The following is a 15,799-nucleotide window of genomic DNA, read 5'->3' on the forward strand; positions in this document are numbered from 1 at the left end:
TATGATCCTTTACAGAAAAAATGCTTTGCAGTGATTGGCCAGGGCAGGAGGTGACCAGTTCCTCCCCAACACTGAGCAGGCCCCAGGACCCCTACTCCCTCCAGCTGAGTAGCTCTGTGTGTAGCTGCTGCAGAGTGAGGCCACCAGCCAGCCACACCAGGGTCTCAGGGTCAGGAGTCTGGGGCACAGCCTGCCTGTCCTGTGACTCTCAAATAGATTGTCACTAAGACCCAGGAAACCACGAGGGGCCTAGTGGACTAGAGCAGGCCCAGGGGAAGGAGGCCCGTCCAATTCCTTCTGAAAATGCAGCATGAGAGACCTTTAACTTTCGCTGTCCATGCTCCTGGTTTCTACTTCAAAATTTTGGAGGAAAGTACTTGTCACTCTGTCACTGTCACTTCCTCTTGCAACAAGGGACACAGAGTGTCAGTTCCCTCCAGAGAGCAGAGTCAGGGATCGCCCCAGCACAGACACTGGGACAGAGCAGGCTCCTCACGGCTCCACCATGTCTGCACCTGCCTCCTGGCCCCAGTGTCCCTGTCCTGTCCTGCTGCTGACCCTCCTGCTGGGACTCACAGGTGAGTGAGCACTGTCTGGGGAGAGTCCTCTGTCCTGCTCCCTGGGTCAGCTCTGCCCTGGACTCCCAGGGACTCAGGACAAACACAGGCTCTGCCATGGAGGCTGGGACAGGGCATTCTCTGGAGCCCAGACCAAGGGTCCTGAGCAGTGTCTCTGGGAGGCCTCCCCTGCAGCTGGGGCCAGAGGCATCACATCAGCTGATACTTCAAACAGCAGTGACAAGAATGACTTGCATATTGTAATATTTTAGCTCACAAAATACATTTCTAGAAGATCAATGTTTATATCCTGATAATTTCTGAGACACCAAAGATGAGGTGACCTCCTTAAGGCCATGGAGCAAGCAATCTCTTTCTCTCAGTCTCTCTCTCTCTTTCTCATACTCTGGTCTTGAGGTACATGGCTTTGTCCCATCATACCTTCTCCACCATTGATTTGGTTCCTCCCACAGGTCCAACAGCCATGGGGATAATCAATGCTGGACTGAAACCTCTAAAACTGTGAGCTGTCATCCTGCTTTTCTCTTCATAAGTGGATTTGTCTCTGGTATTACTTACAGTAATGAAGAGTTGACTGACACAGGCTGTGACGATGTCCTTACCCTTATCTACATCATAGGGGGCCAGTGGAAGTCTCCAGGCCTCAGGAAATCTACTGAGTAATGACTTTCAATTTCTTGAACACTCACCATGGGCCAGACTCTCTTGAAATGCTGTACAGCTCATCACGTGACCATGACACCCACAGCAGACACTCTGGTCACCCACCTTACAGATTAGAAGCAGAATCACCAGGAGCTCCGTGGTCATTCAGGGGCAGTGCGAGGGCTGGGGTTTGGGTGCAGATGCTCTGATCTGGAGCTCGTGGTTCACCCACCATCTTCTCAAACTCTGTGGCCCTGACCCTACATGTGGCCAGACATTGTTTTAGTGGTGTGTAGCATGACATCATGGGGTCAGATGTCTGCTTCCAAAGACCTAGAGCATCTCATGCTCATCATAGTGGTCTAGAGACCCCAAGAGGGTTTGGATCTTGTTTCTTTTATTATATTTATATTTGAAGACAATAAGAAGGGTGCCTGGTTTAAATTCGTTTATGAAGTTAGTAAACAATGCATATATAGACTGATTTACACACTTTGTACAGCTTCTGCCAATGGGTGTAGACAATGGTAGAAGAAAAGGGTTTGTGGTTTTCTTCTCGTGGGCTCTTCTACTTCCTTCCTATTTCTACAAATAGTTCTTGTTTTGCTAAATATTCTGTGAGGTAAACTCAAGTTGTGGCCATTTTTACAAAATGTATCCACTGCAAATCGACTTCTGCAATGCAGGGGGTGTGGCACTGAGCAATTCACACACTAAATACACACTGAGTGTACACCTACTGTGTGCAGGAACAGTTTACAGAAACTTGCAGTATATTGAGAATAAAAGAGGCAAAGAATTTGCCATGTGTAGCTAAGGTACCTCTAGGGACAATGGTGGTGATCAACACACTACAAAGAGGTAATTCATATCACATATTGAACAGTGATCAATGTGACTTGAAAACAATCAGTGGGATAAGGGAACTGGAGAACGAGTGGGAGAGGCACTGCAAATGGAGTGGTCTGGGCAGGCATCACTGAGAAGGGGAATTTGAGCAGAGATTAAGAGGAGGGGCAGGAGTGGCCATGAGGTTTTCTGGCAGAAGGGCTTCCCGATAGAGAAACCCCATGTGCATAGGGTGTGAGAGCAGATGTCCCTGCTGTGTTCAAGGGAGTTCCTCTCACTCTGATTGAAATGGGAGCCACTTCCAGGTGTGGAACAGAGAGGTGAATTGCCCTGAGCTCAGGAGACTGCCTGGGCTTTGCAAGGTGTGTTGTCCTTGGGTCCCATGCTTTAGAGGGAGGCTCTGGTTAAGGGGTGGAAGGCAGCCATATCCCACTGGGTTCCAGGGTGTATGACGGGTGGCTGTGCCATTCCTACAGTCCACGGATTTCCATTACATCCACTAGGTTAATTCTTAGGGCTTCAGCTAGCCATGGGGCCTGGTGGGAGGTTACCCCTCTGATACCCAGGCTTTGTGTAAGGGTCTAAGCCTAGGGAAGTCACCCCATCCTGCCAGTGGGAAAGGCCAGATGGTCTAGGTTTTGCTTTATCTTGTCCTGATGATGCTTTCATAGCTGTCGGGAGCAGTTGAGGTTATCAGTGTTTATGGAGCATGTAAGCCCTAGAGAGCCAAGGGGTCAGCAGACATCTGTTGTTTTCATGATATGTAGACAAGTCCATGAGGGGAAGAATTTTCAAAGCCATGGGGCAGTTTATGATCCTGGGGAGTGGTCCAGTGCCTCCAAGGGGAATTTTTGTCTGCTGCTTAAATGGAATAACAGGGGTGTGTGTTCGTCTTTTAAAATTTGTTCTTTTTAGTTATACAGGACAGTAGAATGTGTTTTGACATATTATACATACATGGAGTATAACTTCCCATTCTTGTGGTTGTGCATGCTGTGGGGTTACACTGGTTGTGCATTTATATATGAATATAGGAAACTCATGTCTGAGTCATTCTGACTTTCCTATTCCTATCCCCACTCCCTTCCTTTTATTTCTCTTTGTCAAATCCAGTGAACTTGTATTCTTTCCTCATCATGCCCCATTGTTGTGTGGTAGCCTCTGCGTATCAGAGACAAGATTTGGCCTTTGGTTTTTCTCTCAGACTGGCTTATTTCACTTAGCATGATAGTTCCATCCATTTATTGGCATATGTCGTAATTTCATTCTTCTTTATGGCTCAGTAATATTCTATTGTGTATATTATACACCATATTTTCTTTATCCGGTTATTTGTTGAAGGACACCTAGGTTGGTTCCATAGCTTAGCTATTGTGAATTGAGCTGTTTTAAACATTGCAGTGGCCATGTCACTGTAGATGCTGATTTAATATTCTTAGGGTATAAATAGTGAATTGTGTTAGCTGGAACAAATGGTGATTCCATTCCCAGTTTTCTGAGGAATCTTTATACTGCTTTCCATAGTGGTTGCACCAATTTGCAGTCCCACCATTAATCTTTGAGTGAACCTTTTTTGCCCCCACATACTTGCCAACATTTTACTGTTACCTGTATTATTGATAATTGCCATTCTGACTGGAGTGAGAGGGAATCTCCCTGTAGTACTAATTTACATTTCTCTAATTGATAGAGATGTTGAACATTTTGCATATACTTGTTGACTGATTATATTTCTTCTTCTATAAAGCAACTCTTCAGTTCCTTTCCCACTTATTTATTGGGTCATTTGTTTGTTGGTTTTGGAGTTAAGTTTTTCTGAATTCTTTATATATCCTTGAGATTGATGTTGTGTCTGAGGTGTCAGTGGCAAAATTTTTTTTCCCATTCTGTAGGATCTCTGCTCAACTTCCTGATGTTCCCCTTGCTGTGAAGAAGCTTTTTAGTTTGATATCATCCCATTTATTGATTCTTGATTTTACTTCTTGCACTTTACGAGTCTTATTGAGGTAGTTGATCCCTAAGCTGATATAATTTAGAGTTGGGCCTATTTTTTCTTCTAGTTGGCACAAGGTCTCTGGTGTAATACCTAGGTCCTTGATCCACTTTGAGTTGAGTTTGGGACAGGGTTAGAGATAGCAGTTTAATGTCATTTTGCTACATGCAGCTGTCCAGTTTTGCCAGTACCATTTGCAAAGAGGCTATCTTTTGTCCAGCATAGGTTTATGTTGCCTTGTCTAGTATGAGAGAACTGTGTGTGTGAATGCATCTGTTTGTCTTCCAATCTGTGCCATTGGTCTTCATGTCTGTTTTGGTGCTGAAACCATGCTGTTTTTGTTACTCTAGCTCTGTAGTATAATTTAAGGTCCGATTTGATGTCTCCTGCTTCACTTTTCTTGCTGAGGATTATTTTTCTGTTCTGGGATTCTTATTTTTTCAAATAAATTTCACAACTCCTTTTTCTATTTTTATGAAGAACATTATTGGAATTATAATATGTATTGCTCTAATTAGGCACAGTGCTTTTGGTAGTAGAGCCATCATGACAGTATTAGCTCTGCCTGTCCAAGCAAGTGGGGGGAATCTTTACACATTCTAAGGTCTTATTCAATTTATTTCTTTCATATTTTGGACTTTTCATTGTAGAGGTGTAATTTTTTGGATCTTCTACATATAGAATCATGTCAGTGGCAAAGAGAGATGGTTTTTGTTCTTCTTTTCCTATCTGTATTCCTTTAACTCCTTTCTTCTGTCTAATTGCTCTGGCTAGAGTTTCAAGGAAGGTGTTGAATAAAAGTGGTGAGAGGGCATCCCTGACTTGTTCCAGTTTCTAGAGAGAATGCTGTCATCTTTTCGTTGTTTAGAATGGTGTTAGCCTTGTATTTTGCATATAAAACTTTGAAAATGTTGAGGTATGTTCCCATTATCACTAGTTTTTTAGTGTTTTGAGTATGAATTGATCCTGAATTTTGCCAAATGCTTTCTCTGTATCAATTGATATAATAAAGTGGTTCGTGTCTTTATGTCTATTGACATGATGAATTATGTTTATTGATTTCCATATGTTGAACCAACCTTGCATTCCTGGGATGAACCTCACATGATCACGGTACATTATATTTTTAATGTTTTTTTTATGTTATTTATCAGTATTTTATTAAGAATTTTTGCAGCTATGTTCATCAGGAATATTGATATGAAGTTTTCTTTCTTTGATGTGTCTTTGTCTAGTTTTGTTATCAGGGTGATACCAGCCTCATATAATGAATTTGGAAGAAATCCCTCCCTTTCTATTTCATGGAATAATTTGAGGTGCATTGGTGTTACTGCTTGTTTGAAGATCTGTTCCCAGTAGGCTGAGAATCCATCAGTGTGGGCTTTTCTCTGTTGATCTGCTTTTGATGGCATTTTCAATTCCATTGCTTAAAATGATCTGTTTCACTTTTCTATGTCTTTCTGATTCACTTTGGGTAGATCATATGGGTCTCAAAATTTGTCAATGTCTTTAAGATTTTCTATTTTATTAGAATATATATTTTTAAAACAGTTTCTGATTATCTTCTGCATTTCAGTAGTGTCCATGGTGATATTTCCTTTTTCATCACGAATTTTTATAATTTGAGTTTTCTCTCTCCTTCTTTTGGTTAGCTTGGCTTAGCAGTTAAAACATTTATCTCTTTTTTCAATGAACCAACCTTTTGGGTTTTCAATGTGGAAAATTGTTGTTTTTTTTTTCAATTTTATTGATTTCAGCTCTTATTTTAATTATTTTTTGGTCTTTCACTGTGTTTGGTGTTGATTTTTATCTTGATTTTCTAGGGCTTCAGATGTAATATTAAGTTATTTATTTTGAGACTTTCTATTCTTTTAATGAATGAGCTCAATGCAATGAACTTTCTTCATGACAGTATTAGCTCTACCTGTCCAAGAACGTGGGGGGAATCTTTCCACATTCTAAGGTCTTATTCAATTTCTTTCTTTCCATATTTTGTACGTTTTGTTGTAGAGTACACTGCCTTCACAGTGTCCTAGAGTTTTTGATATGTTGTATTATTATTCTCATTTACCTCTTAAGTGTTTTTTTAAAATTTTTTATTGTGGGTTGTTCAAAACATTAAAAATTTCTTGACATATCATATTCCACACTTTGATTCAAGTGGGTTATGAACTCCCACCTTCACCCCATACACAGATTGCAGAATCACATCAGTTACACATCCATTGATTTACATATTGCCATACTAGTGTCTGTTGTGCTCCCTGCCTTTCCCATCCTCCACCCTCCCCCCTCCCCATCTCTCCCCTCCCCTCCCCTCCTCTCTCTCTACCCCCTCCACTGTATAACCCTGAGGGTCTCCTTCCATTACCATGCAATTTCCCTTCTCTCTCCCTTTCCCTCCCACCTCTCATCCCTGTTAAATGTTAATCTTCTTCTCCTGCTCTTCGTCCCTACTCTGATCTTAGTTACTCTCCTTATATCAAAGAAGACATTTGGCATTTGTTTTTTAGGGATTGGCTAGCTTCACTTAGCATAATCTGCTCTAATGCCATCCATTTCCCTGTAAATTCTATGATTTTGTCATTTTTTAATGCAGAGTAATACTCCATTGTGTATAAATGCCACATTTTTTTTATCCATTCGTCTATTGAAGGGCATCTAGGTTGGTTCCACAGTCTTGCTATTGTGAACTGTGCTGCTATGAACATCGATGTAGCAGTGTCCCTGTAGCATGCTCTTTTTAGGTCTTTAGGAAATAGACCAAGAAGGGAAATAGCTGGGTCAAATGGTGGCTCCATTCCCAGCTTTCCAAGAAATCTCCATACTGCTTTCCAAATTGGCTGCACCAATTTGCAGTCCCACCAGCAATGTACAAGTGTACCCTTTTCCCCACATCCTTGCCAGCACTTGTTGTTGTTTGACTTCATAATGGCTGCCAATCTCACTGGAGTGAGATGGTATCTTAGGGTGGTTTTGATTTGCATTTCTCTGACAGCTAGAGATGGTGAGCATTTTTTCATGTACTTGTTGATTGACTGTATGTCCTCCTCTGAGAAGTGTCTGTTCAGGTCCTTGGCCCATTTGTTGATTGGGTTGTTTGTTCTCTTATTGTCTAATTTTTTGAGTTCTTTGTATACTCTGGATATTAGGGCTCTATCTGAAGTGTGAGGAGTAAAGATTTGTTCCCAGGGTGTAGGCTCCCTATTTACCTCTCTTATTGTTTCTTTTGCTGAGAAAAAACTTTTTAGTTTGAATAAGTCCCATTTGTTGATTCTAGTTATTAACTTTTGTGCTATGGGTGTCCTATTGAGGAATTTGGAGCCCGACCCTACAGTATGTAGATCGTAGCCAACTTTTTCTTCTATCAGACGGCGTGTCTCTGATTTGATATCAAGCTCCTTGATCCATTTTGAATTCACTTTTGTGCATGGCGAGAGAAAGGGATTCAGTTTCATTTTGTTGCATATGGATTTCCAGTTTTCCCAGCACCATTTGTTGAAGATGCTATCTTTCCTCCATTGCATGCTTTTAGCCACTTTATCAAATATAAGATAGTTGTAATTTTGTGGATTGGTTTCTGTGTCCTCTGTTCTGTACCATTGGTCCACCCGCCTGTTTTGGTACCAGTACCATGCTGTTTTTGTTACTATTGCTCTGTAGTATAGTTTGAAGTCTGGTATTGCTATACCTCCTGATTCACACTTCCTGCTTAGCATTGTTTTTGCTATTCTGGGTCTTTTATTTTTCCATATGAATTTCATGATTGCTTTCTCTATTTCTACAAGAAATGCCATTGGGATTTTGATTGGCATTGCATTAAACCTATAGAGAACTTTTGGTAATATCGCCATTTTGATGATGTTAGTTCTGCCTATCCATGAACAGGCTATATTTTTCCATCTTCTAAGATCTTCTTCTATTTCTCTCTTTAGGGTTCTGTAGTTCTCATTGTATAAGTCTTTCACCTCTTTTGTTAGGTTGATTCCCAAGTATTTTATTTTTTTTGAGGATATTTTGAATGGAGTGGTTGTCCTCATTTCCATTTCAGAGGATTTGTCGCTGATATACAGGAATGCCTTTGATTTATGCGTGTTGATTTTATATCCTGCCACTTTGCTGAATTCATTTATTAGCTCTAATAGTTTCTTTGTAGAGCCTTTTGGGTCTGCTAGGTATAGAATCATATCATCTGCAAATAGTGATAATTTAAGTTCTTCTTTTCCTATTTTTATGCCTTTAATTTCTTTCGTCTGTCTAATTGCTCTGGCCAGTGTTTCGAGAACTATGTTGAACAGAAGTGGAGAGAGAGGGCATCCCTGTCTTGTTCCAGATTTTAGAGGGAATGTCTTCAGTTTTTCTCCATTCAGAATGATGCTAGCCTGAGGCTTAGCATAGATTGCTTTTACAATATTGAGGTATGTTCCTGTTATCCCTAGTTTTTCTAGAGTTTTGAACATAAAGGGATGCTGTACTTTGTCAAATGCTTTTTCCGCATCTATCGAGATGATCATATGGTTCTTATTTTTAAGTCTATTGATGTGGTGAATAACATTTATTGATTTCCATATATTGAACCAGCCTTGCATCCCAGGGATGAATCCTACTTGATCATGGTGTACAATTTTTTTGATATGTTTTTGTATCCGATTCGCCAGAATTTTATTGAGGATTTTTGCATCTAGGTTCATTAGAGATATTGGTCTGTAGTTTTCTTTTTTTGAAGTGTCTTTGTCTGGTTTAGGTATCAGGGTGATGTTGGCCTCATAGAATGAATTTGGAAGTTCTCCCTCCTTTTCTATTTCCTGAAGTAGCTTGAAAAGTATTGGTATTAGTTCTTCTTTTTTTTTAATTTTTTATTGTTGGCTGTTCAAAACACTACATAGTTCTTGATATATCATATTTCACAATTTGATTCAAGTGGGTTATGAGCTCCCATTTTTACCCCATATACAGATTGCAGAATCACATCAGTTACACATCCATTGATTTACATATTGCCATACTAGTGTCTGATGTATTCTGTTGCCTTTCCTATCCCCTACTATCCCCCCTCCCCTCCCCTCCCCTCCCCTCCCCTCCCCTCTTCTCTCTCTGCTCCCTCTACTGACATTCGTTTGTCCCCCTTATATTATTTTTCCCCTTCCCCTCACTTCCTCTTGTATGTACTTTTGTATAACTCTGAGGGTCTCCTTCCATTTACATGCATTTTCCCTTCTCTCTCCCTTTCCCTCCCACCTCTCATCCCTGTTTAATGTTAATCTTCTTCTCATGCTCTTCGACCCTACTCTGTTCTTAGTTACTCTCCTTATATCAAAGAAGACATTTGGCATTTGTTTTTTAGGGATTGGCTAGCTTCACTTAGCATAATCTGCTCTAATGCCATCCATTTCCCTGTAAATTCTATGATTTTGTCATTTTTTAATGCAGAGTAATACTCCATTGTGTATAAATGCCACATTTTTTTATCCATTCATCCATTGAAGGGCATCTAGGTTGGTTCCACAGTCTTGCTATTGTGAATTGTGCTGCTATGAACATCGATGTAGCAGTGTCCCTGTAGCATGCTCTTTTTAGGTCTTTAGGGAATAGACTGAGAAGGGGAATAGCTGGGTCAAATGGTGGCTCCATTCCCAGCTTTCCACGAAATCTCCATACTGCTTTCCAAATTGGCTGCACCAATTTGCAGTCCCACCAGCAATGTACAAGTGTACCCTTTTCCCCACATCCTCGCCAGCACTTGTTGTTGTTTGACTTCATAATGGCTGCCAATCTTACTGGAGTGAGATGGTATCTTAGGGTGGTTTTGATTTGCATTTCTCTGACTGCTAGAGATGGTGAGCATTTTTTCATGTACTTGTTGATTGACTGTATGTCCTCCTCTGAGAAGTGTCTGTTCAGGTCCTTGGCCCATTTGTTGATTGGGTTGTTTGTTCTCTTATTGTCTAATTTTTTGAGTTCTTTGTATACTCTGGATATTAGGGCTCTATCTGAAGTGTGAGGATTAAAGATTTGTTCCCAGGATGTAGGCTCTCTATTTACCTCTCTTATTGTATCTTTTGCTGAGAAAAAACTTTTTAGTTTGAGTAAGTCCCATTTGTTGATTCTAGTTATTAACTTTTGTGCTATGGGTGTCCTATTGAGGAATTTGGAGACCGACCCCACAGTATGTAGATCGTAGCCAACTTTTTCTTCTATCAGACGGCGTGTCTCTGATTTGATATCAAGCTCCTTGATCCATTTTGAATTCACTTTTGTGCATGGCGAGAGAAAGGGATTCAGTTTCATTTTGTTGCATATGGATTTCCAGTTTTCCCAGCACCATTTGTTGAAGATGCTATCCTTCTTCCATTGCATGATTTTAGCCCCTTTATCAAATATAAGGTAGTTGTAGTTTTGTGGATTGGTTTCTGTGTCCTCTATTCTGTACCATTTGTCCACCCGCCTGTTTTGGTACCAGTACCATGCTGTTTTTGTTACTATTGCTCTGTAGTATAGTTTGAAGTCTGGTATCGCTATACCTCCTGATTCACACTTCCTGCTTAGCATTGTTTTTGCTATTCTGGGTCTTTTGTTTTTCCATATGAATTTCATGATTGCTTTCTCTATTTCTACAAGAAATGCCGTTGGGATTACCAACTAAGAAAAGCCCAGGACCGGATGGGTATACAGCAGAGTTTTACAAAACCTTTAAAGAGGAACTAATACCAATACTTTTCAAGCTACTTCGGGAAATAGAAAAAGAGGGAGAACTTCCAAATTCATTCTACGAGGCCAACATCACCCTGATACCTAAACCAGACAAAGACACTTCAAAGAAAGAAAACTACAGACCAATATCTCTAATGAACCCAGATGCAAAAATCCTCAATAAAATTCTGGCCACTCGGATACAAAAACTTATCAAAAAAATTGTGCACCATGATCAAGTAGGATTCATCCCTGGGATGCAAGGCTGGTTCAATATACGGAAATCAATAAATGTTATTCACCACATCAATAGACTTAAAAATAAGAATCATATGATCATCTCGATAGATGCGGAAAAAGCATTTGACAAAGTACAGCATCCCGGTATTAGTTCTTCTTTAAAGGTTTTGTTAAATTCTGCTGTGTACCCATCCGGACCTGGGCTTTTCTTAGTTGGTAGTCTTTTGATGGTTTCTTCTATTTCCTCAATTGATATTGGTCTGTTTAGGTTTTCTATATCCTCCTGACTCAATCTGGGCAGATCATATGACTTAAGAAATTTATCTATGCCTTCACTATCTTCTAATTTATTGGAGTATAAGGATTCAAAATAGTTTTTGATTATCTTCTGTATTTCTGAAGTGTCTGTTGTGATATTGCCTTTTTCATCCCGTATGCTAGTAATTTGAGTTCTCTCTCTTCTTCTCTTCGCTAGCATCGCTAAGGGTCTGTCAATTTTGTTTATTTTTTCAAAGAACCAACTTTTAGTTTTGTCAATTTTTTCAATTGTTTCTTTTGTTTTGATTTCATTAATTTCAGCTCTGATTTTAATTATTTCTTGCCTTCTACTTCTTTTGCTGTTGTTTTGCTCTTCTTTTTCTAGGATTTTGAGATGAAGTATGAGATCATTTATTTGTTGGTTTTTTTCTTTTTTTAAGGAATGAACTCCAAGCAATGAATTTTCCTCTTAGAACTGCTTTCAATGTGTCCCATAGATTCCGATATGTTTTGTCTGTGTTTTCATTTATCTCTAAGAATTTTTTAATTTCCTCCTTGATGTCTTCTATAACCCATTGATCATTCAGTAACCTATTGTTCATTCTCCAAGTGATGTATGCTTTTTCCTTCCTTCTTTTATCGTTGATTTTCAGTTTCATTCCATTATGATCAGATAAGATGCTTGGTATTATCTCTACTCCTTCATATTGTCTAAGAGTTGCCCTGTGACATAATATATGATCTATTTTTGAGAAGGATCCATGTGCTGCTGAGAAAAAAGTGTAACTGCTTGATGTTGGGTGGTATACTCTATATATGTCAATTAGGTCTAGGTTATTAATAGTGTTATTGAGTTCTATAGTTTCCTTATTCAACTTTTGTTTGGAAGATCTGTCCAGTGGCGAGAGAGGTGTGTTGAAGTCTCCCATGATTATGGTATGGTGGTCTATTAGACTCTTGAACTTGAGAAGAGTTTGTTTGACGAACATAGCTGCACCATTGTTTGGGGCATAAATATTTATGATTGTTATGTCTTGTTGGTGTATGGTTCCCTTAAGCAGTATGTAGTGTCCCTCTTTATCCCTTTTGATTAACTTTGGCTTGAAATCTATTTTATTTGATATGAGTATGGACACTCCTGCTTGTTTCCGAAGTCCATATGAGTGATATGATTTTTCCCAACCTTTCACCTTCAGCCTATGTATGTCTTTTCCTATCAAATGCGTCTCCTGTAGGCAGCATATTGTTGGGTCTTGTTTTGTGATCCATTCTACTAGCCTGTGTCTCTTAATTGGTGAGTTTAAGCCATTAACATTTAGGGTTATTATTGAGATATTGGTTGTTCTTCCAGCCATATTTGTTTATTTCTGTTACTAAACATGGTTTGTTTTCCTCTTTGATTATTTTCCCCCCCTTTACTGTCCTACCTCCCACTGTTGGTTTTCATTGTTATTTTCCATTTCCTCTTCCTGTAATGCTTTGGCGAGGATGTTTTGAAGAGATGGTTTTCTAGCTGCGAATTCTTTAAACTTTTGTTTATCGTGGAAGGTTTTAATTTCATCTTCCATCCTGAAGCTTAATTTCACTGGATACACAATTCTTGGTTGGAACCCATTTTCTTTCAGTGTTTGAAATATGTTATTCCAGGATCTTCTAGCTTTCAGAGTCTGTGTTGAAAGATCAGCTGTTATCCTGATTGGCTTACCCCTAAATGTAATCTGCTTCCTTTCTCTTGTAGCTTTTAAAATTCTCTCCTTATTCTGTATGTTGGGCATCTTCATTATAATGTGTCTCGGTGTGGGTCTCTTATGATTTTGCACATTCGGCATCCTGTAGGCTTCTAGAATTTGGGATTCTGTCTCATTCTTCAAGTCTGGGAAGTTTTCTCGTATTATTTCATTGAATAGACTGCTCATTCCTTTGGTTTGGAGCTCTGTACCTTCCTGTATCCCAATGACTCTTATGTTTGGTCTCTTAATGTTATCCCATATTTCTTGGATGTTCTGCTCATGGTTTCTTAACAGTCTTGCTGAGCTGTCTATGTTCTTTTCCAGTTGAAATACTTTGTCTTCATTGTCTGATGTTCTATCTTCTAAGTGTTCTACTCTGCTGGTAGTATTCTCCATTGAGTTTTTAAGTTGGTTTATTGCTTCCTGCATTTCTAGGATTTCTGTTTGTTTGTTTTTTATAACCTCTATCTCCCTGTATAGTTGATCCTTTGTTTCCTGGATTTGTTTGCGTAATTCATTGTCGAAGTGATCTTTCATTGTCTGATTTTGCTGTTTAATGTCTTCCTTGATACTCCAGATCATCTGAAGCATGTATATCCTGAATTCTTTATCTGACATTCCATCTGCTGCAGCTGTTACCTCTTCTAAAGTTGCGTTGACCTGCATTGCTTGTGGTCCTTTCTTTCCTTGTCTTTTCATACTGCTTGCGTATCTTTCCTGCAGGCGCGGGCGGCGGCTCTGCTCTCTCCTTATTCCAATTGGGGTGTCGTGGCTACCACGTCGGCAGGTCACTGGGCCTGTTCTGGGCGCTGGCGGCGGCTCTGTTCTGCCCCTACTCCAATTGGGGTGACGAGTGTACCACGCCGGCAGGCCACCAGGCCTGATCCGCCGGTCGGTTGCAGGTTTGCCTACCCTGCAGGCGCAGGCGGCGGCTCTACTCTGCCCCTACTCCAAATGGGGTGATGTGTCTGCTGTACCGGCAGGCCACTGGGCCTGTCCCGCTGGTCGGTCGCAGATCTGCCCACCTTTCGGGCACGGGTGGAGGCTCTGCTCTGCCCCTACTCCAATTGGGGTGTCGTGACTACCCCGCCTGCAGGACGCTGGGCCTGTTCCTGGCACGGGCGGCGACTCTGCTCTGCCCCTACTCCAATTAGGGTGGTGTGTGTACCACGCTGGCAGGCTCCTGGGCCTGATCCGCCGGTCCTTTGCAGGTCTGCCTATCTTGGAGGCACGGGCGGCGGATCTGCCCTGCCCCTCCTACCACGCCTGCGGACCCCTGGGCCTGATCTGCAGGTTGGTCACAGGTCTGCTCACCCTGCGGGCACGGGTGGCGGTTCCGCTCCACCCCCACTCCAATTGGGGTCACGTGACCACCACACCGGCAGGGCCTGATCCGGGCGTGGGAGAAGGATCTGCTCTGCCCCTATTCCAGTTGGGGTGACGTGTGTACCACACTGGCAGGCCACTGGGCCTGACCCGCCAGGCTGTCACAGGTCTGTTTACCTTGCAAGCGCGAATGGCGGCTCTGCCCTGCCCCTCCTACCACGCCCATGTACCACTGGGTCGCGGGTCTGCCCACCTTGCGGGTGCGGGTGGCGGCTCCGCTCCGCCCCCTCTCCAATTGGGGTCATGCGGTCACCACGCTGGCGAGCCGCTGGGCCTGCTCTGGGTGCTGGCGGCGGCCTGGCTCCTCCCCTCTGGCTCGACGACAAATTGAGGAGACTCGGGTGTCTGTGCCTCACCCCCCCTACCAGGAGACCAACTGTTTATGTCGCCGCTGGTATTGATGAAGTTCTCTCCTCCACCGCTTTCTGATGACATCAGATCTCTGCCATGTTGGTATCCTATGCTAATGGCAGCATTTCGTTCCCCTTGCCGGGCAACCAAAGCAACGGGTGAGTCCTGACCGGCCCTCAGCAGGACCCGGACCGAGAAGCAGTTTCCGCAGGCTCCTAGCCCCGGGCCAGGGAAGTTCCGGGAGCCAGAACTCGGCCGCTCCGTGCTCAGTGTAAGCTCCTATAAGTGTAGGCTCCAAGAAGCAGTCCCCGCGGGCTCAGTTCCAGGAGCCGGAATTCGGCCGCTTAGTGCTTGGTGTATGCTCTGATAGGAGCAGGGTCCAAGAAGCAGCCTCCGCAGGCTCCGCAGCCCTGGGCCAGGGCGGTTCCGGGACGGTTCCGGTAGCCGGAACTCGGCCGCCCCGAACTCGGTGTTCGCTCCGATAAGATCAGGTTCTAAGAAGCACCCAGGCACTGAACCCTAGCAATCTGTCTGCAAGCCGCAGGCGAATTGCAGCCTGAAATTACCTGTTCTATAGCTGAATGAGCTGCGGTCAGTCGAAAACAGGGATGGTGACGTCAGCTTTCCAACATGGTGGCTGCTGGCCTCCTCTGTGGTCTGACCGGTGTGGAGAACCGGGATGGACCGCTTCCTTCCCCCGTCTCGAACCCAGAATTCAGCCCTGAGTACGGTGCTTGCACGGCTGGCAGAAACTGCAGCGCTGTATCCCTGCGTCGCTATCTCCTCGTTTCCCAGCGCGCGCTGCAGACTCTAGCCGCGGGGCGATTTGCTGAATAAGCAGTGTTACCCTCCGTGCGACAAACCTCTCGCGTTTGAGTCCCCGTAGCCAATCCTCGTGCGATGGAAATCCTTCCTCCAGGTTCCGGAGCACCCCACTATTGCTGGAAATTCCTAACAAGATAGCCTTTAGCCGTCCTGACTTGTCATACTCCCACACAGTGAAGCAGCACACGGGGGCAATGCACTCCCCTCGCCGCCATCTTCCTTCCCCCCCCCCGCCAAGTGTTTTTTTTTTAATT

At 42.6% G+C, this 15,799-nt stretch overlaps 1 protein-coding gene across 5 annotated transcripts in view; it reads left to right on the top strand.

Annotated features, from left to right (window-relative positions):
- Nucleotides 1-458: 458 nt before the first annotated feature.
- LOC124085500 (signal-regulatory protein beta-1) overlaps nt 459-15,799 on the top strand; it is a 93,140-nt gene continuing 77,799 nt past the window's right edge. For all 5 annotated transcript variants that reach the window (XR_009225803.1, XR_009225802.1, XM_058575475.1 and 2 more), the window contains exon 1: nt 459-578. Coding sequence is in view for 3 of the 5 variants with exons in the window: in XM_058575475.1 (XP_058431458.1) it covers nt 506-578 (73 nt within the window). In the remaining 2 variants the exon portion in view is untranslated. The remainder of the gene's footprint in view (nt 579-15,799) is intronic.

Source organism: Marmota monax, unplaced genomic scaffold (genome assembly GCF_021218885.2).
Source record: "Marmota monax isolate L192 unplaced genomic scaffold, Marmota_monax_Labrador192_F-V1.1 WCK01_AAM20220418_F8-fsc00014, whole genome shotgun sequence".
In the NCBI taxonomy this organism is placed as follows: Eukaryota; Metazoa; Chordata; class Mammalia; order Rodentia; family Sciuridae; genus Marmota; species Marmota monax.